A 19,864-nucleotide genomic window follows, 5' to 3' on the forward strand; every position below is an offset into this window, starting at 1 on the left:
AAACATAAACTAGATTGACATGCTGATTCGACTTCTAAACGAGTCTCACTTCTATCTCTTGCTCTTGACGCTAACCAGGTCTACGCTGACTTGATCCTGACCCTCCTGTTGCCAAGTACACATACAAAACAAAGCAACAGCCGGATAACCGGTGAGAATAATAATCCCAGTAAAAGCAACATAACAAGTAATACAACAATAAACATGCTTTCAAGACATCAACGAAATCAATAACAACATAATGAAATGCGTGTCTTTAAAACGGGATATCAAAGCTGATAAACGAGGGATTACTGCTGTGCTTTTGGGATCCCGAGGATGAGATCATGTGATGACTCACCGACTCTCCCAATCAAGGTAGTGCCACATATCTCACTCCTCTAGACTTTGAGTAACCATAATGAGTATGCTAGCACTAGGTGATACGACTACGACCTAGGCCACTCAATCATAGTTCCCAAACGTCCAAACAAAAGGGCGGTTCTGCCCGCTGAAATCAACGTAGGCTCAAGATGAATGCATAACAGAAACATAAAACATAAGCCACATAGTCAAAAGCAAAATCAATCAACAAGACACAAGTTCCTCATGCTAGAACAAGTGTAGATGCAATATGTGATTTGAAAGGGAAACTCGAGAACCAACTGTCCCGAGTATGCTATACCGCTACGATGACTGCTTTTATCTTTCAATGCAGTAGTTCCAACTCTGAAAAAGCTACAACAAAAGATTGTATCAACAACTATACAACCTAAACAACAATCAACGGTTCAAAGAAAATCTCTTTACCGTTCTTCGTCCAATCACTCGACGACCAAATGCTGCTAATATAGGGCTCGACAAACTCCAACGAATCTGTACGAAGACAAGAGATGATCAACAACAACGATCAACTCACCAACCAAAGTTCAACAACCCGAAACGGTTTGAAATTCCAAAAACTCAAACGACGGCATAACGGCTATAAACTGAACAAACCGGAAACGCAGACAGCAGTTCAATACCGATATCAACTCATATCAATGCCCAAAACAACAATAACAAAGCAAACCCATCAATCTAAAAATCCACATTTTTGAAAATGGCTTCCAAAAATCATAACAAATCCGAACGTCGTTCTAATTCAAAACCGACAGATAATAAACTATCAGAACTCTGTCAAGAACAACATACTCGAATCTCGAACGATTCTAACAACATCCGAAAACTAGAATGTATCCGATCGTAGAAGAACTTACAATATAACAGAGCTCTCACTGCAGTGATCGATAATCTGCCTTCAGAAATAAATTCCAACGGTCGGATCGAGCTCGGACTGAAATCTGGAAGCTTGGAAAAGCTTGGAGGCGTCTTCAATGGTGCTTCTCGGTTGGGAGGAAGATGAGGGAAGACTTCTCAATCAATTCTAAGTGTAGATATTATATAAAATCCAATAATTGCGTTTTAGTCCCTGAAACTTCCAAAATTTGCAAAAAGGACCCTGATAAAAAACAAGTCGGCTTGTGAACTCTGTAATCTTCGATTAACTCAAATAAACTCATTTAAGATAAAAACGGGGCGTTACATATTGTTTCCATGCTTTGTAGGTTCTTATTTATGGAAACATGTTGAAGATCTATTTATAGGAGTGCTTGGACCGATCAGAAGGTACAACGAGATAGAGAGATCAAGAGAGTGAAACGTAGAGAGCAAAATACATAGAGAAAGTACTGCAGAAATTCTAGAGTATTGAAGATCGATCATTGAAGAATTTCTGAAAAGATACTATTGCTACATTGTGTTGCCGAGTAGTGTTGGAAACACTGAAGAACACACGAGTGAAGTGTTGTTCATAAAGTGTTTCTTTGGTTTTTGTTTTTCGGCTTAGAACTTCCTATTGGTTTATTATTCTAGTTCTTATTAGTTTTTAGGAAGTCATTTATTTTCTCAATCTGTTGAGAAAAGTAGTTTTTCATAAACAATCACTAGTTGGTTTTTGTAAACTGATTTGATTTTTTAGTGATTATTTCGCCATGAGGCATCGCACAAGTATCTGATACTTGTGCATAATTATCTGTGTGTTATTTACTTTTACAGTTAGTTAATTATTCTGCTGCATAGTGTTATCGTGAAGTGTTGACAACACTGAAAGATAACACACACTCGAAAAGTTATTTCTAGTATTTCTGTGATTTCAGACTGTCCAAACCTTACAGAAATAATTAAATATCTTCATTTATTTATAATATAGGTGATTGCATGAACATTTCTTGGAATCTACTAGTTTTCGACCGATTGAACTATCACTAATTCAATATCAATATGTATCATATTTCTATTCAAATTGTAGATCTACGGACGGTTTCCAATAAAATAAATTTAGCTACACATAAAATCCATAATCTTATCAAAAGTTCAGTATTTGAAACGAAAAATTAAAGAAAAGATGATTGAGATCGAGAATAAATGCCGCACGCAAGCTTCTTCCTTGCTTGTTCTTCGTCTCTCGGTCTCCTTGATTTCAACCGTTCAAAGTTCTTTTAAAACCTAATTTTTGGTCTTTTTTTTTTATCTCCCAAGAGTCCACACTTCTCGTCATTTCTTTTTTAGTTCACTCACAAAAAATTTCTCTTTTTGTGTGTGTGTGTTGTGTATGTCGCCTAGGCACGAAAGTCTTCTGACTTTATCCATTTGATTTTCTCGTGTCCCACATCTAGGCACAATAAATCACCGCATAAGCGCGACGTGTTCCCCTTTTTTTCAATCTTTTCCCGTCCTGGTGGAAAAAATCACTCCCTAGGCCGGAAGTGTTTTGTCCCGCGCTTCAAAATTGTCCTTCCCAAGCTCCAATTTCCGTCTTCTTCTTAAAAGAAGTCTTAAATATGTGAATAGAGATCATAATGCTAAAAAAAACTTGAATTTAAGATGAAAATAGGGAAGACTCAAAAGTTTTATGCATTAAGGGACTAAAATGGACTAATTTAACATGCAATTTTGACTCTAGCTATCAGTACATGTCCTATTTGATAATTACAATTTAATTATTAATATAATCAAATCAGGACCAACTAATTATAAAAGTAAGTTCTATTTATTTATTTTATCTCTTAGATATTGGATTTCAAGTGTCAACCACTCCAACAAATGAACAAACAGTATCGAGATTATTTTCTAGACAGTTGTTTGTATTTTTAGTTTTATTTAAGTGAATGTAATCAACTATTATTACATGGTTACAAAGATATATTGTGTTTTTAAGATACTATCGTTAGCCTAGACGGAGTGAAAGGGATGGTGAATGCGACTGTCCCCTCAATTTTTAAATAAAAATAATTTTACGATTAAATTTTATTTTACTAGTGTTTTAAATAATAATAATAATAATAATAATAATAATAATAATAATAATAATAATAATAATGAAATTTTGTCATCGATCCATGCACTCAAATTTTCTGATTGTTAAATGATATCGATTGAATTACCATGTGCTTATTATCGTAGTGTAGTTACTCTCTGAAAATCCATATTGAAAATGATGAAAAAATAGTAATATCCAAATGTACCCATTTTGAAATTATTGTAAGAATATTGTGAGACTGATAACTTGTAATTCATCAAGTTCAAGAGCAAATTGTAACAAAATACCTCATTCGCCTAACTCAGGATAACAATATCGTGGGAATTAGTAAGTTATCTCACATTTTTATATAATTGGAACAATAAAGGTTTAAGGACAAATTAAAAGTTTCCACTGATCTTATATCGACTATATTATGTTATACTCATGGAATCCTGTATTTTCCCCAAAATGTATTCGATGACAATGATTGGAAGATTTGGAAGGCAAATTACTCCATTCCAACCTAATTTGCTTATTAAACATCTGAAAATCTTATAATCATATGTTGGGATCCACCGCATACTCAACTTTTAAAACTTTTTAATATCTTTTCGATCCTCAAAAGTAAAAATTATAAATTATCTTCTGGATAAATATACTATTTTATATTATATTATGTATATAAATGTATGATCCATGTACGTAAATCCAGAAATAAAATTTTATTTAAATTACGTTAAATTTAATTAACATTATGCTACAACTCGGATTGATCTATCATTTGTATATATTTATGAAATATATATTATATATGAAGAGGAAACTGGCTGTATTTAAAATAATTTTTTTCCAAAAAAAAAAAAAAGAAGATGAAAAGCAAACCTTTAAGGGCCTTTATTGTTAATATTTATTTCATGGCCAAGCTACTTATTTAGTTATTTGCATTTATCTTCTCTCCACCTAGTTTTTCAAATATCACTCTCACATACATTTTGTGAATAAATTTTAAAAAATGCCATGAGATATGAGATATATGCCAAACTGGAAACTACTTTTACATACATATATATAGAGAAATTTTTAGTTGCGCAACCAGTGACGCTCAACTCGTTCCCGACCACTAAAACCCGGTATCGTGTTTTAGTTATGCGAAAAATAAAAAAAAAACAACAAAAACCCGATACCGGGTTTTAGTGGTCGGGGACGAGGTGAAAAAATATTGTTGGACAGCTGAAAAGTCATCTATATATATATATATATATATATATATATAAATTTATAAACTACCTATGTATATAATAATCTGATTCCTACCCTCAAATTAATCTTAATAATGTGGTAAAAGATAATAATCCGTTAAGTGACAATCACATATGTGAGATGGTCTCAGACGTCGACTCGATCCATATATTAAGTGAAAAGTAATAGTATCAAAAGTAATAATTTTTACATGAATCAGATCAAGTAGAATATATGTTTCACAAAATTAACCTATGAAACGGTCTAACGAGAGTTTCCGTGTCTTTTAATTTACAACCAAAATTCAATTAAAACCAACTTAAAGAACTAATTTCGCCATCTATATATAACTTCATACTGCCGACATGACACTAAACATTGCTCATCAGACATTAAAAAGGTACTCCCTCCGTCCCATATATGTTGTCTTGTTTTAGTTTTCACACGAATTAAGAAAAATTTATTGGGAAAATAAATTTTATATAAACTTTTTATTTTATCCCTATTTAATATATTAAAAAATGATTGCATAATTTTCAAGGTGTAGTTAATAGGGGTATATTAGTAAAGAAGTGTAAAAAAGTATTACTAAATATGGTGTATGATTATATATTTGGGACAAAAAAAAATGTAGACAATATAATTGGAACGGAGGGAGTACTATTTTGAGTGGTCAAATGACCAAAATCATATTTAGGTAAATCTTATGAGACAAACAACATTTTTTCATACACGCGTGTGTGTTGTATGGAAATGTTTTATTATTTTCAACTATGTATCCCCAAAAATCCAGAGATTGAATTCAATTTGAGAAAGAAGAATGTGATTTCTGAATTAAAAGTCGGGTAAAACATGATACAAATGTTCAAAACAAAAGCAAAATGGGAATTTGATCGTAGCCTAATTAATTTAAGCAGCCATAGCCGTGATATGCTGATATTAATTAAATTAATACGTGCGCACCTATATAAAGACAAATGGAATTAAATTTAGGTGAATGATATACATCATCATCATCCATATATATATAGTTGACAAAGAAACATCAGATTTGACCTAAACTCCACTGCCCTCTGACTCAGCAAATTACCGCTGCAGCCTTCGATCTTGGCTTCTTCCCCATGTATGTATCATGCATAAAAACACATATACATCATACATACATGCATATCATATCATACATAAATGCATCAATCATGTCCATCACATGACATGCAGCCATGAAGTAGACCTAGCTACCATCAAATCCAGCTGGGGATTAATAAATAAATGAAAATAAGAATTTTATGTTATTTTTTTATAAGAAAAATACTAGTTTACTTTATTTAAAAAAATTAATCGACAGAGATTTTTTTAAAAAAAATTGAGAAATTAATGACATGTACTCCCCTCGTGCTCCCTTTCATTGAACAAAATCTCACATTTAAATTTTCAAATTTCAAAATTCAAATGCTGAAAAAATCAGATATATACTTTCAAACTCTTGAATAAAAATTCCCTTTTACTTTTTTTTTTCTTACAAAAAAAAAAAATTGCATACTGTTCGTATAGAATAATAGAATTATAGAAGTTCAATTATGCACGTTGTCAGACTTTACATAATGTAGTTTTTATTTTTACCCTCCAGTTAATAAACGATAGATTTGAAATTCAACTGATTATATTTTTTAAAAAAATAATAAAACAAATTAAACGGCTTTGAAAATCATGATTTTTACGACTTCAAATCTCTCGATCCAAATAAACTCGTCCAAACAAATACTCGATCAAATTTAAATCCATAGATTTGAAATTCGCCAATCTCAAATAACTCAAGCCACACACATCATCCACGAGCATCGATCGTTGTTACCCATGTACTGATTAATAGTGGTAGGGGTCCGTTTGAGGCTAGTGTCACGTGTAGTTTGTCTGAGTTTAGGCATAAATAAATGAATATATAATGTAATAAAATGGATCCCCCAGTATGAAAATGAAATGGAATTGGGTTTTAGGAATCTGCTAGATCCAATAATAATATTAATTAATTAAAAATTCTAGAAAAAAAATGTTTAGTTAGGTTAAGGGGTACAAGAGTAGGCGTGAGGGGGGGTCCCGTTCTTTGTTGGCGCTGCGTCGGAATTTTAATTCTTACTCCAATCGTGCCACCTTCTAGTAATAATATTAATGTTATGCTTTCCAATTATTTCTTTTTTTTTAAATAAAGTTTGCTCATCTGGCAATTTATTTAGATTATATATAAAGCGTACCAGATATGGCCTATTATATTCAACTATCTGTCCACATTTTGGACATAGAAAATCACTTAATCTGTTTTTTTTTATAATAATAATAATAAACCATCGAGTCTAGAGAAATTCATAGATACATCCACGACGTTTAGAAATTTAGTGTGTATTTTGTGTGTAGGATTCATTAATTAAGCATCCATTGTCATTGGTGACAATCCACTTCGAGCTTGATAGATAGATACTTGGAAAAATCAACATTATTAATTAGGGATTTTTCTATATATATGCTATATGTCATGTAATAATGTGACCAAATGAGAGAATTTGCTTTGATCAAAATGATAGAAAATGACGGAGATAGCTACTCAACTGCATTAAGCATAACATACACTGAACCAAATTTTTTTTATAAAAAAACATTTTATGAAAATATATTTAAAAAGTACACTTGGAGAACACATTTTTAAATACTAGCTACTCAGCCTGTAATATAATATGTTTTGATTTCCATCGGTGCTTCAATTCAATTCGGAAAACATAAAAAAAAACTTTTTTTAAAAAACGTTTCATTAAAATCTTATCTAACCACATATTTTAAGTTTTTTTCACATATAAACACTAAAAACGTTTTTAAAGTACTAATCTAAACAAATTTTAAGTATTTTTCGCATCATTCTCAAATAGGGGCTGCCCTATTCATGCCGGATTGAGGCTTGAGCTCAGTATTTTTGGACGAATCCAAAAAGTCAAAGCGCCATGCATCTTTGATGTCTCCCAAAGGGCTGCTGCAACAAAAGCCACAATTTTTTACTAATTCTTGTTTTTTTTTCCTTCAAAATTTTTGCGTTGAATGCGCTTCCTATTTTTGAACAATTGTTTTTAATGTTCAACGGTTTTTAAATGTGTGGATATATGGTAAACATTATGGGACGCAACGCATGACTGCTTGTCTGAAAGAAGAAGATTCCTTGCCCTTTATTTGACTAATTAATTAGCCTTCCTTGTATATGTATTATAACCTCGTTTTTCAAGTGTAAGAAATACGAGATTATCTTCAAAATACAGTTGCATAATAAGTATTCTATCATATTGTTTCTATATAATAATATGAAACAACCGACGGCTTAACCTACGTGAGTTGAAAATGAAATTTAAAATTGTTTATAGCGATTTTCCATGGATCCCTACACAACATGTGTTAATAATTTTTGTAAAGTAAAAGATATTACTCTCAATTGCTATAAAAAGCTCATTATGCAGTCAAGTTTGTGCGGCGTGAATCAGAGTGGGACAACAAATACTTAAACTTCGTATGAAAGAAATTATAATCACAATCAACTCGAAATGTAGTAAAAGTCATACTAATAACCACAGTATATATATACATATTACAGGATATTTAGTATATGAAAATTTTCGAATTGGGCTATCAAAAAAAATTCGAAATTGGGCTAAATCATGGATTTCATGTGTGAATCTGGCCGAAAAATGGAGTCATGGAAAATTCAAAATTCATGGTAGTTTGGGCTTGAGTTGTTCTTAAGGGCCAGCCCTGAATTCAAATAGTCGGCCCATTATCGAACTTCCCCATTGCCCATTTGTGGGTAGGCCTAAAGAGCACATTTTGATGGAATCTCCGTGTACCGTCCAAGATTCCTGGATCCATAATCCAACGGCCCACAATAACTCTTTCCCAAGATTCGAAACAAATCCCAAGCTCCATTTCAGAACCTTTTTGAGCTGATATAAAAATGGCGAATTCAATCTTGAAATCCCATATTCTCCGCTCGAAGAATCTTCCAGACTTCCCATGGCCGCGCCACCGTGACGGCAATGCTAGTCTCTGCCACAGACGATTCCCCCACCTTCGCGTTCTTCTACGCACTCTTCCTCTTCGTCTTCTTCCTCCTCCTCTTTCGTTTCCTCGCTTTTTTCTTCTTCCTACTGCTCCTTTTCTTCCTCTGTTCCGACGTCGTTTACCTCCTCTCGTCTCTCCTATGTCCGCCTCCGTGAACTTCTCCCAGGATAAGGACGCACCCGCCGCCGACCCACCTGCTAAAACTGTGAGCAATCCCCTCTTTCGCAGATTTCCACTGATTTTATGCTTCGATTTTGATAATTTGTTCTGTGCAAAAAGATTATGTTTTTAATCCGAGAATCTTCATCGGCTTTAATGGGCCTTTGTTGTATCTGTGTCTAGTATTAAGTTGGGATGAAATTTTAGCTTGTGACTGATTCTTGCATTTTGCTGGTGGTGTGTCGTAGGTAAGAGTGATGATAAAGGGGAGGGTTCAGGGTGTATTCTACAGAAATTGGACGATTAACAATGCCAATGAATTGGGGCTCAAGGGTTGGGTTCGGAACAGGAGAGATGGCTCTGTGGAAGCCCTGTTTTCTGGGAACCCCGAGAAGGTCGAGGAGATGGAGCAGCGCTGCCGAAGTGGCCCGCCGGATGCCATGGTCACCGGTCTTCAGGTCTTCCTAAGTACCGATAATCCCGGAACCTCGTTTCAGCTGAAGCCAACTGCGTAATCAAATGTGCGTCTTTTGCCTTGTGCATTGCGTCTATTTCGCTTGTGGTTGTGGACTTGATTGATTCATGAAGATATAAAGGATGTCGTATGTTTATGTAATCATAGAAGTGATCTTGTAATAAGAAATCTTGGAAAACTTTCATATAATCTAAAATGGAATGGATATAGGAGGGTGTCATTACATTCTCCATTTGAGTTTATATGTGCTATGACATAGAGTTGGGAAATTTTCCGTGCTTGTTATTGAGATCCTATCCTTTAAAGTATTAAGACATCCAACATTTATTCTCATACGTGGAGTTCAAACTTTTTTCCATAAACTGACTTGTAACTAAAAAAATTCATCAATTTCCTTGTAATAAATCAATGAAAATCAATGTGTTGTATTACAAAATGTATATGAACTGCTGTCCAAAGATTGTTGTACAGGAGAACGAGCATACATAGAAACAAATGCTAAGAACTGCAGATTCTCATTTTACTTCTGAGCAGTTGTTTGCACCCACGGGTTCTCTCAAGCACGTTGATATCGCCACGACAGCGGCGTCGATAGATGCATCCTCTCCCTGCTCAAGGCCAACATCATCTTACTAATGCTAAATGTTTCATAATATTGATGGTACTAATCTGACTTGAGGAACTTTAACCTTTTCTCTCCAGTAAAAAATGTTTCCGTATTTCCCTGCCAATCGGCTCCAGAAACTGCGTGGTATGTCTAAATCCACCGATGCTCCGACATTGAAGTTCAATATGTTTCCTGGTTGAATAACAATGACCATAAACATGAAGTTGAGAATTGAGGAAGATTGAGAAAAATATTGTTTTAGGCCTCTACCAAAGGTGGGATCGGCCACGAATACAATTGTATTATCGTCCACCTTCCAGTAATCTTTGATAGCTAGACCTGTGGATAAAAATGTTTTCAGAAAATGCAGACACTTAGATGTTTGATATCACACCCCACATTGCATTATACAAGGGGTGTAGATAGATTTATAAGAAAACAAAATGGACTACTCTCACAACTCAGGTTCGCCATTTTCCGTTGAGAGGGAATGGCGAATACAGATTAGATAGTAGCCTCCGATTAGAGTTTCATTTGCCGCGAGATAGAGTTCTATCATCTATGCATGCTGGAGCCACCTTAAGTTGTCGGAGAGGTGTAGACGTATGGATATAAAAGAAAGATGAACTCTCCCATTAACTTGGGAGAACCATTTTCGTAACAAAACTAAACATCTGTAAAGTGTTGTTTACATTTAGAAACTCAGAATATTGATGTCATACCGGGAGTATCAGGATAGTTCTGAGCCAAAACTCGCAACTTATATCCTGTATCCTTTTCGAGGGCATCAATCTCCAGGGCTATTCTATTCTTCTGCAAATCAAATTGAACAATATGATACTATTTAGAGTTGCATCTTATTCATGCATGATCTCTAAACCATTTGACAGAACTATTATACAAACAAAGGTAAACTCTTTAGGAAATGTCTGAAAGGATTCGAAACTTGCAAAAAACACTTACGAAATCGAAAGATGAAATTGATTCGAAGAGAAACGGTGAGTAAAAAAAGGCACCTGACCCTCTGAAAGAAAGCCAGCGGCATCAATAACCGTAGTAAACACTTTAGGAAGCAATTCAGGCTTGTTCACCCCGGCTTTTCCCTCAGCAGATCCTACTCCTACAAAGCGTAATTCATTTTGCAACAAATGTAAAACCAGCAATAATTCATTCATTTGTACTTTCATTGCTTAACAAACAAATGTAAAGCATCATCACCAGTGAGGGAGAGAGAAAGAGCTAAAGATCCAGACAGCAAGATATTCAAAGATTTCGGAGGAATACGAGGAACCCATCTGGGAAATTGGTGTTTGATGTTGCAAGAAAGTGATGCTGCTGCGGATTTTGCCGAGACAGGGAGAGGAATTTGTCGAAATGCGAGGGATGAAGACGGATGCTGCAGAAGATAAGCCATTGGACGGCTTATAAGAACTTGGAAATCTTGATTCCGTCTTTATAATGGTTTTATTTATTTATTTTATTATTTTAATTTAATGGATGGGCATGCTTTTTTTTTAATTAATGAATAACGATTAAACTTTAGCGAATTCTAATTTGTAAATATAAAAAATAAATCTCAACAAACCACGGAAAATTATCCACTTTATACTACATGCTAGTACGTTGAAATGCTTTTAGGAAGTATTTTGAGCTTTTCCTTCGACTCCTTATGAAAATTGAAAAGAAAAGGTGGAAATTGAAGAATTAAGGGAATTTCTTGATTTTTTTACGAGGATATAGAATGTTATTTAAAATTTTCAATCTAACTTTATCTAACTTCGTTTTTAATTATTCAACTGAGCCACCAAAGGCATGCCGAATTGCCGATTCGTTTTAGAAACAAATAATCCGATCTCATAAAATCCAGATCAATGTAATTTGATGATTAATCTGGAAATTTTGCTTAATACCATAGTTCAATTTATAGTTGGGTAGATGGATAAATTGTGTACTTCGGATATTTAAATGAGAAGAATTTTTTTTTTATATCCCATATATATTTTGTTTATATGTTCTCAAAATAAATTATCTTATATAGGTTTTATATTTTTAAAATATATATATATATCACACTTTATATCATATTATTTTATTTTTTATTTTAGAAAAATAAGGTATAAAAAATAAATCGGGCTAATTTTATTTAATTTATAATAAGATTGAATGATAAAATATTCAATAATGAATCTCTACATTTAGATCTTTCAGAACGAAATCTTCACCTCCTAGAGTCCTGAGGTGGTTTTAAACAAAGTTCTGTTCACACGAATTAATAAAAATTAAGTGCACATTATGTATATATAAACAACATACAATAAATAGTTAAATAAAAAATTAGATTCATCTCTTTTTTATATAAGAAATTGAAAAAAAAAATTATCTCAAGCAAAAAATTTTTACTCATGATTAATTATATTTTGTTTATACACATTATCGAATGTGTTTTAAATTTTTTTTATCATCCAAATAAACAAAACTGATTTGAATAAAATATAACACGAATTGTAACATAAATTGAAGCTAAAGATATCGTATCTTCCCGTTTATTATTGACATAGTTTGCACGGTTGTCAAACGAATGGATCATTCAAAAAATGAAAAAGAGCATAAAATAGAAAAATCGAATGGATCAAATTTTATATTAATGAAACCCAAAAAAAAAAATAATAATAATAATTTACAATAATTTTAACTGAAATTGTTTGAATCCTGAGCATGGCTCCGTCCATAAATACCCCCGATAGCCTGTACAGATCCACGCTTTCACTTCCAGTTTCTTGGTAGGGTTCTAAACTCTACCGTATTTTCTGTAAACCCCCAATTTCATTCTCCGAACCGACAATTGCATGTGAAAACCCTAAAGTTGTGATTTTTGTGTCAAGGGTTTGACGCAATTGATGCAATTCGCTTTCGCTCATCAGAACTTAGAGATTGTGGGATTCGGTAGACTCTGGGAACTGCATATCTAGTAAGTATTCGTAATTCACTCAAACTTATTCGCATTAACACAATATGTGTGTTGTAAACTGGTTGACATTACAGCTGGGCCATTTGGGTTTCGTGGCTGTTCATAGTGGGACGTGGATGGAATGTATATAATTGTGCCCTAGTTGTGCTGTGGCGGTGTTTGGGTTTATGAGGTTAGTGATTTTGAGTTTTTGGAGTTGAACGAGACCTTAGTGGTTGGGGAATCTGAATATGAACGGTGGAGGTGAAGTAGATGGAAAGAGAGATGACCAAGGTCCGATAATTCGATCTGGCACCAATAAATTTGGCCGAGCGATTTCAAGGGTATTTGTGGCGCAGATGTGTGAGAGTATTGGTTTTCAGGGAGTCAACGAGTCTGCTCTTGATTCACTAGCTGGAATTGTGATTAGGTACATCAGTGACCTGGGGAAAACTTCAAATTTTCATGCAAATTTGGCTGGTAGGGCCGAGTGCAATGTCTTTGATGTCATTCAAGGGTTAGTGGATTTGGGCTCGTCACAAGGATTTTCTGGTATTTCGGAGGCCCGGAATGATTGTGTAATTAGTTCTGGTCCTGTCAAAGAGCTTGAGGAGTATGTGGTGTCTTCGGAGGAGATACCTTTTGCTCAGCCAGTTCCACAGTTTCCTGTGATCAGGGGACGGAAAATGATACCTAGTTTCTCGCAAATGGGTGAGACACCCAGTTCTACGCATATACCAGTGTGGTTGCCTGCATTTCCAGATCCTCACACGTATATACAAACGCCTGTATGGAATGAGAGGGACACTGACCCTCGTACAGATATGATTGAGCTGGCAAGGCAGCGCAGAAAGGCAGAAAGGTCCTTGTTAAGCTTGCAGCAGCGGCTGGTGTGTAACGGGTCATTATTGGCTGCGGCCTCATCTGGAGATTTAGCTGAACCAGATGAGGTGGGGAAGTCCGAGTTTTCTGAAATTGAAAATTCTGTTCTTGTTAAGCCGTTGCAGGATGGTGGGAGAAGCTCTTTACCAGCTGATCTGCATGCTAAGCTTCCTGGTGAGTCACACACAGACAAGCGGGCCTCTTTATTGGAGACATTTGCTCCTGCTATCGAGGCAATGAAGGATGGGCTTGATTCTGGAAGTGATGGGGACAAGCTTCTTCCGCAAAAGAGGAAACCTATATTTCTGGAGTTGAAGGGTGGTAAAAAAGTCTTTGGAGAATCACTTGATTTGAGGATTCAGAACAAGGCCTCTGCTAGAACTTCATCCTGGTTCGAACGTGAGGACGAAAAAGATGATAAGAAGAGGAGGGTTGAGTTTATACTCCGGAAGTCTATGGAAAACCAGCTAGAACTCCCTCAGTTGTAAATTTGTAATTCCCCGAGTGTGTTAGGTCAAAGAGAATTTGCATACGCTAGCTCAAGAATATAGCAGTTGATTAGGTTAGTCTGACTAGAAATTGTAGTTAGTTGTGCTGGTGAATGTGATTAGAACCCACACAGGTATCGGACCTAATCTAAGCCATTTTTCGAGAAAATTTTGTGTGTGTTTTTAGTTTCTTCTGTAAGTCTACATTATGATTTTTTCCAGTGAATGAAAATGTATCTTCACTTGTTTATTTTATAGATATCTGTGTACGCATTGTAATTGGTGCAGTTTACTCAGCATGTAGAAGGTGTAAACTTCAATTCCGGACATTGTTTTACTGCATTTATTACAGTGCTATACTTTTCAAGTATGAATGTTATCTATCATCCATGGTATGTGTGCAGTGTGCTTAACTAACTAAAATGGGAATATAGATTTCTTTAAATTGGCAGGTCTTCTCATCCTTTATACCCTGATTTGAAGGTTGTAGAAGAGGAGCAGTAGCTTTAGCTGTAAGTCGATAGCATGCTTTAAGCAATATGTGCCTTGTTTAAGAAACTTCATCCAAGTTCAGTGATGTTTTACCAAGAGTATGATATTGAGTTAATGCTGAACATTGAATCTTTATCATCAGTTTGAGCTAGTAATTCTCAATAATGGGAAGAGGAAGCATTTATGTCACTCTTCTCTTCTCAACTTTTGTCATTTAGTTTTTTTCTCTTCTTTCCAAATGTTGTTAGAATGTATCATAAAGCACAAATTATATATTCATTTTATGTTCAATTCACTTGTCGTATTTGTGCTTATATGGCAAAATATATCCAAATGTTGAGCTGATTTATTGTGTTCTTGTTATTGTTTTAGATTTGACAATTCATTCTAAATCTGCAAAAAATTGGGAAGCTATTCAAGAATCTATAAAAATAAGGAAGAATCCTTATTTCTCTAGAACTCAAAATCTACCAATCTCGAAGGAAAAAGGACTTTATTTTTTTCAGTTATAAATAGGACATAGTCATTCATTCAAGGAGGACTTTTGTCGAATTTTTTTGACGGCCAGAGGTTTGAAAGAGGAGGAAGACAACTTCAAGTGGGAATTTCACCATTCACGTCGAATTTTTCTTAATTTCCTTCTTGTAATTCATTATCATGAACTCAAACATTGTTTTTATGCTTTGTTATGCGTTTATGGAATAATGTGGTTTAGATCAAGACCACGATATTGATAGACATAACACTATGTTTTGATATTTAGTTATTATGCAGTAAATTATTTCTTACCTTCCAATCATAGATTGTGATGGTTTATATTGTTTGATTAATAATCTAGTCAATTATTGATATGTTTGTTGAATATTCTTGAATTGGAAGAGAATTGGTTTGATATAACTTTAAAGATATCAATCCACATGTGGTTAAATTGACTGCAAATAACATCGGATTTTTCAGTTTCGGTGAAATCTGAAATCCCTAGTTTTTTAATGTATTTGTATTTAATAATCAAGTTCATTTAGAAATAAATTGTCTTTAAGTTAAAATATATTTATTAATTTTAGAAAAATATTAATTAATAATTTAGGATATTTCACCGTATAGAGTGATGTTTGATAATTAATTGAATTTACATAGGTTTCAATTTAGTAAAATCTGGTATCGTTATGTGTTTTGGTTCTTTTATTTGAATTTGGAATCTTCTTTTATCATTGACTATTGTTAAATTTAATTGAAAATTTTACTTAGTTTTAATTTTTATCGTTATTGTATGAGTTTACCACTTTACTGTGTCACTCGTTTAATTTACTCTAGCTTATGTTTAGTAATTTTAATTTAGTTATTAAATATTCGCCTCTATGGATATGGCTCGAACTCAAATTTGACCATATTAACTTGATCTAGTGTGCTTGCAAGTACCTCCAGAAAAGCTTCCGTTTTACTCTCTTTCTTTGATTTCTTCAATTCTTAAATGCATTTTGTTCTTAATGATGTGTTACCAGTCTTACAATTGTCCTTCTCATCAACAAATGGGCCTTCATTAACATGCTGCAAGTTTAATTTCTCCCCATCCATTTGTGAATGATAGTTTAATTAGCTTGTTTCAGCACTAAAATTTATCTTTTAATTTGGCTGTGTTTGTGTGTATTGACTGCTGGTGCACACAATAATGACTGGCTGTATTGAAGGGGAAGGGGTCTTGTTCTGATTTAGAAAAGACTAATGCATGGTTCCTTATTAATTTGTTTCTGGCCATTATGATGGCATGAAAAACCAATGATCATTTATCGCCATGTGGACTGGTCTTGAAATTTCATGTGTGATACAAAAGCAGAAATGTGGAGAGAAATGCAAGGTGTTGATTTATTTTACTCAAGTAAACAATACAGATTTAATATCTTGTCCGAGCTCTGTGTTGTGATACAAAAGCAGAAATGTGGAGAGAAATGCAAGGTGTTGATTTATTTTACTCAAGTAAACAATACAGATTCAATATATTGTCCGAGCTGTGTTGTTACTTTTAACAGCTGTTTGACATTTACACAGATATCCATTTTCTTGGTTAAAGTCATCTCAAGCATGCAATAATATGTTTTGGAGCGCAGTTGCTTCACAAGGTATGGCTAACACACCCTGTTGCTCGAATCCAAATTCTTTCTCCGCTGCTTCGAGCAACCCTATGAAAGGAGGATATGAAAGGTAAGCTAATTCTACCATGAACTTCCTTTGCTCTCCATCACCAATTGTAATGACCGGAAAATACCCATCTTTTGCGATTCTTTCATGACCAGTCATCCAGGTGCTGTTGCATAGCTTGGTCACCCAATTTACGATGTAATCCGAGCACTTCAACATTTTTACGGATTGCTTGATTGTTACAAAGGAGCTAGTTGTTCTGCATTTTGAACCCACCCCCTTTTCTTTGTTTTTGTTTGTTCCCATAAGCGATAAATTTTGCAGTTTCAGTTGTTTCTTGATTCAACAGGACAATCTTTTTTCTGTTATATATAGATTGCTGTGAATCGAATGTGAGTCTATTAATGGAACACGGGGAATCTTCACAGTTTGCCTTCCTTGTAGGGAAAATAAACTTGATTGGTGTGGGGGTGAGTACAGCAAGTGGTGATTACATTAGTATCTACTGTTTAATTTATTTCACAACTGAGCAGTCCTTTTAGCCTGATGCAAGTTGGTATACCCTAAAGAAACTAGGGGTTTCAGAAGTGGAAGGACTTTTATCTGCAACACATTATGATTGAAAAGATGAGGGGGGACGCGAATTCTTGTGGGCCTCAGCCGTAGGGGGAAAAAGAAGAAAATAAAAATAGAAACAAGAAAGTGACAGTTCAGACATTTTCTTTGTGGCATGTGCTGATGGTTCATGCAGATGCCAAATGATGCATGCATTTAGTGAGTATTATTATCGCAATACTAAGGAGGAAAGGGATTAATAAGCAATCAATTTGGCGATTTGCACTCTATGCTAAGAACTTTCCAATTTTATGAAGTTTTGTGGATAATGCATGAATCATTGGTGTCATGCATCATTTTCAAGTAAAATTATGGCTTGTAATTGATTCTGAAAACAAGTTGTGCCTGCCATTTTGTCCCCCTTTTCGTGTGTCTCATCCTCCGCCACGGCGGTATTTAGGTGGAGGATCGTTGTTTGGGATGTTGCCGCGAATAAGATGACATGTGTTCACGAGGGTCTAGGCTTGATGTACACTCAAGCTCGACTCGATTAGTGAGTGGATCTCTGCGTTCAAGCTTGAGTTCAACTGGACACTAAATCGCCATTTTGCTATATTCATTTGTGCCGGTTATGTCGTTAGTTTCTGGGTATGAATTTGAGCTCAAAACTGGCATGAAGTGTAGTTTATTTATACAAGAATTTATGTATGATAAAGATGATAGAAATGCAAGAAGAAAAAAGTAACACAATTCAATTTCTAACATGAAGTATATATTCATGTATAAGCCAATCAATTAATGGGTAATGTCTTTGCAACGAAATATTTGTTTCAGGAGGAAATTCGCTTCTTGAAAACTAACAACTGTATTGAAAATAGTGGTAGCAAAATCAACTTGAAACCAAGTCCCTGTGCAACGTAACACATCAAGCATGCATTACGCGGCACAAATATTACAAAAAAGAAAACAAATCTGAATTCTTGATTTGGAGAAAGTAAATTGTTGAGGTGTAAGTATAATGGATCAAAAAATCAAATTGCCAATTTTTACTTGCTGTAGTGTTTCTCAAGCCATTATTGCTGAAACAAGAATTTTTTGCGACGATTTTGCGATGCTTTCAAAATACGTCGGAAAATAATTTGGATAGTTTTTTTTTAAAGGCGTAGCACATTTTTAATCGTCGCAAATTGTCGAAAATAGAAACCACCTGGACAATGGTTTGCGTGATTTTTATTGTTTATTTTTTAATTTAAAATATAAAAAAATTATAATAATAAATAGTTAGATTAAAAATGATATTTTTGTAAATAAATATTCATGAAATAAAAAACAATAAAAATGGTATGTTCATAATTTTATAACTATATAAAGACAAAAATAAAGATGATGACATACCAAGATATCACTACTCTTACTTAATACTCCTTCCGTCTCATATATGTTGTCTTGTTTTAGTTTTCACACGAATTAAGAAAAATTTATTGGAAAAGTAAATTTTATATAAACTTCCTATTTTATCCCTATTTAATGTATTAAAAAATGATTGCACAATTTTCAAGGTGTAGTTAATAGGGGTATATTAGTAAAGAAGTGTAAAAAAATATTACTAAATATGGTGTATGATTATATATTTGGGACAAACAAAAAAGAAAACGTGCACAATATAATTAGGACGGAGAGAGTATATTGTATAGATAATATTTACATGTAACGGTTTATCTTTAAATGCAAGTTGCGCTGGATTTTATAAAACCGTCACAATTATCGACGGATTTTAAATAACCTTCGCTAAATCCATAGACCATAGCAACGTAAAAAACCAACAATAAATGAACACTTTTTGAAAGTTGTGACGGATGTTATAAAACGGTCGCAATTAGCAACAGATTATATTAAATTCATCGCAACTAAAAAGGCCACATATTTTGTGTATAATCTGTTGCTAATTACTGTGATATAAATGCAAGCGTTTCGAAAGTTGCCCATTAGTCATAAGTTCAAGTCCGACAAGCAAAACCCGCATGTTCAGAAATTAATATAAAATTCATCGTGACTCAGATTGATAAACCAATTTCACCAATGTTCACAGAAACCATTTCTGCATCTTTTAGAGTCAAGATAAATTTTCTGAATCCGAATTCAGTGATTTCCAAAAATGTCCATCCCTATATCATTTTAGGAAATCTTACTCCTCTACTCTTAAATAAGAAGTCTCACTTCTTTGTTCATTAAATTTAACTCTTTAAATTTAACTATCTCAACGGGGATTAAAAATCCATTACTCTGTGTGATATGAAAAAAACCGTCACAATTACGATATTTTAGTGTATAATCTGTTGCTAATCGGGTAGTAAGTAAAATGTTATAAAACGGTCGCAATTAGCAACAGATTATATTAAATTCATCGCAACTAAAAAGGCCACAATAAAATTTAATCGGGTAGTTTGGGTTACCCGAACCCGATTAATATTTA

At 34.0% G+C, this 19,864-nt stretch overlaps 3 protein-coding genes across 5 annotated transcripts; 2 read left to right on the forward strand and 1 right to left on the reverse strand.

The window, feature by feature from the left end:
• The first annotated feature begins 8,510 nt into the window (after window positions 1-8,510).
• LOC140893015 (uncharacterized) lies at window positions 8,511-9,526 on the forward strand. The gene is made up of 2 exons (XM_073302091.1): window positions 8,511-8,855; window positions 9,058-9,526. The coding sequence occupies exons 1-2, from the start codon at window positions 8,544-8,546 to the stop codon at window positions 9,322-9,324; spliced, it is 579 nt and encodes a 192-aa protein (XP_073158192.1). The 5' UTR covers window positions 8,511-8,543; the 3' UTR covers window positions 9,325-9,526.
• A 140-nt stretch (window positions 9,527-9,666) lies between these two features.
• Window positions 9,667-11,321, reverse strand: LOC140892338 (thylakoid lumenal 15.0 kDa protein 2, chloroplastic). 2 transcript variants are annotated; one of them, XM_073301190.1, is made up of 6 exons: window positions 11,110-11,321; window positions 10,908-11,005; window positions 10,614-10,704; window positions 10,162-10,230; window positions 9,974-10,083; window positions 9,667-9,892 (listed from the first exon to the last, which is right to left on the reverse strand). In XM_073301190.1, the coding sequence occupies exons 1-6, from the start codon at window positions 11,303-11,305 to the stop codon at window positions 9,800-9,802; spliced, it is 657 nt and encodes a 218-aa protein (XP_073157291.1). In that variant the 5' UTR covers window positions 11,306-11,321; the 3' UTR covers window positions 9,667-9,799. The 2 variants fall into 2 exon arrangements, with proteins under 2 accessions (XP_073157291.1, XP_073157290.1); XM_073301189.1 differs by having other exon boundaries at window positions 10,908-11,011.
• Window positions 11,322-12,644: 1,323 nt separating this feature from the next.
• LOC140890922 (transcription initiation factor TFIID subunit 8) lies at window positions 12,645-15,462 on the forward strand. Of its 2 annotated transcripts, none has more exons than XR_012152358.1 (2): window positions 12,645-14,342; window positions 15,073-15,462. XR_012152358.1 is itself a non-coding variant. In XM_073299089.1 (2 exons), exon 2 carries the CDS (start codon window positions 13,090-13,092, stop codon window positions 14,206-14,208), a length of 1,119 nt encoding a protein of 372 aa, XP_073155190.1. In that variant the 5' UTR covers window positions 12,645-12,859; window positions 12,934-13,089; the 3' UTR covers window positions 14,209-14,458. The 2 variants fall into 2 exon arrangements, 1 of the variants encoding a protein (XP_073155190.1); XM_073299089.1 differs by lacking the exon at window positions 15,073-15,462 and having other exon boundaries at window positions 12,645-12,859; window positions 12,934-14,458.
• The last annotated feature ends 4,402 nt before the right edge of the window (window positions 15,463-19,864 follow it).

This window comes from Henckelia pumila, chromosome 3, assembly GCF_033568475.1.
Source record: "Henckelia pumila isolate YLH828 chromosome 3, ASM3356847v2, whole genome shotgun sequence".
Classification (NCBI taxonomy): domain Eukaryota; kingdom Viridiplantae; phylum Streptophyta; class Magnoliopsida; order Lamiales; family Gesneriaceae; genus Henckelia; species Henckelia pumila.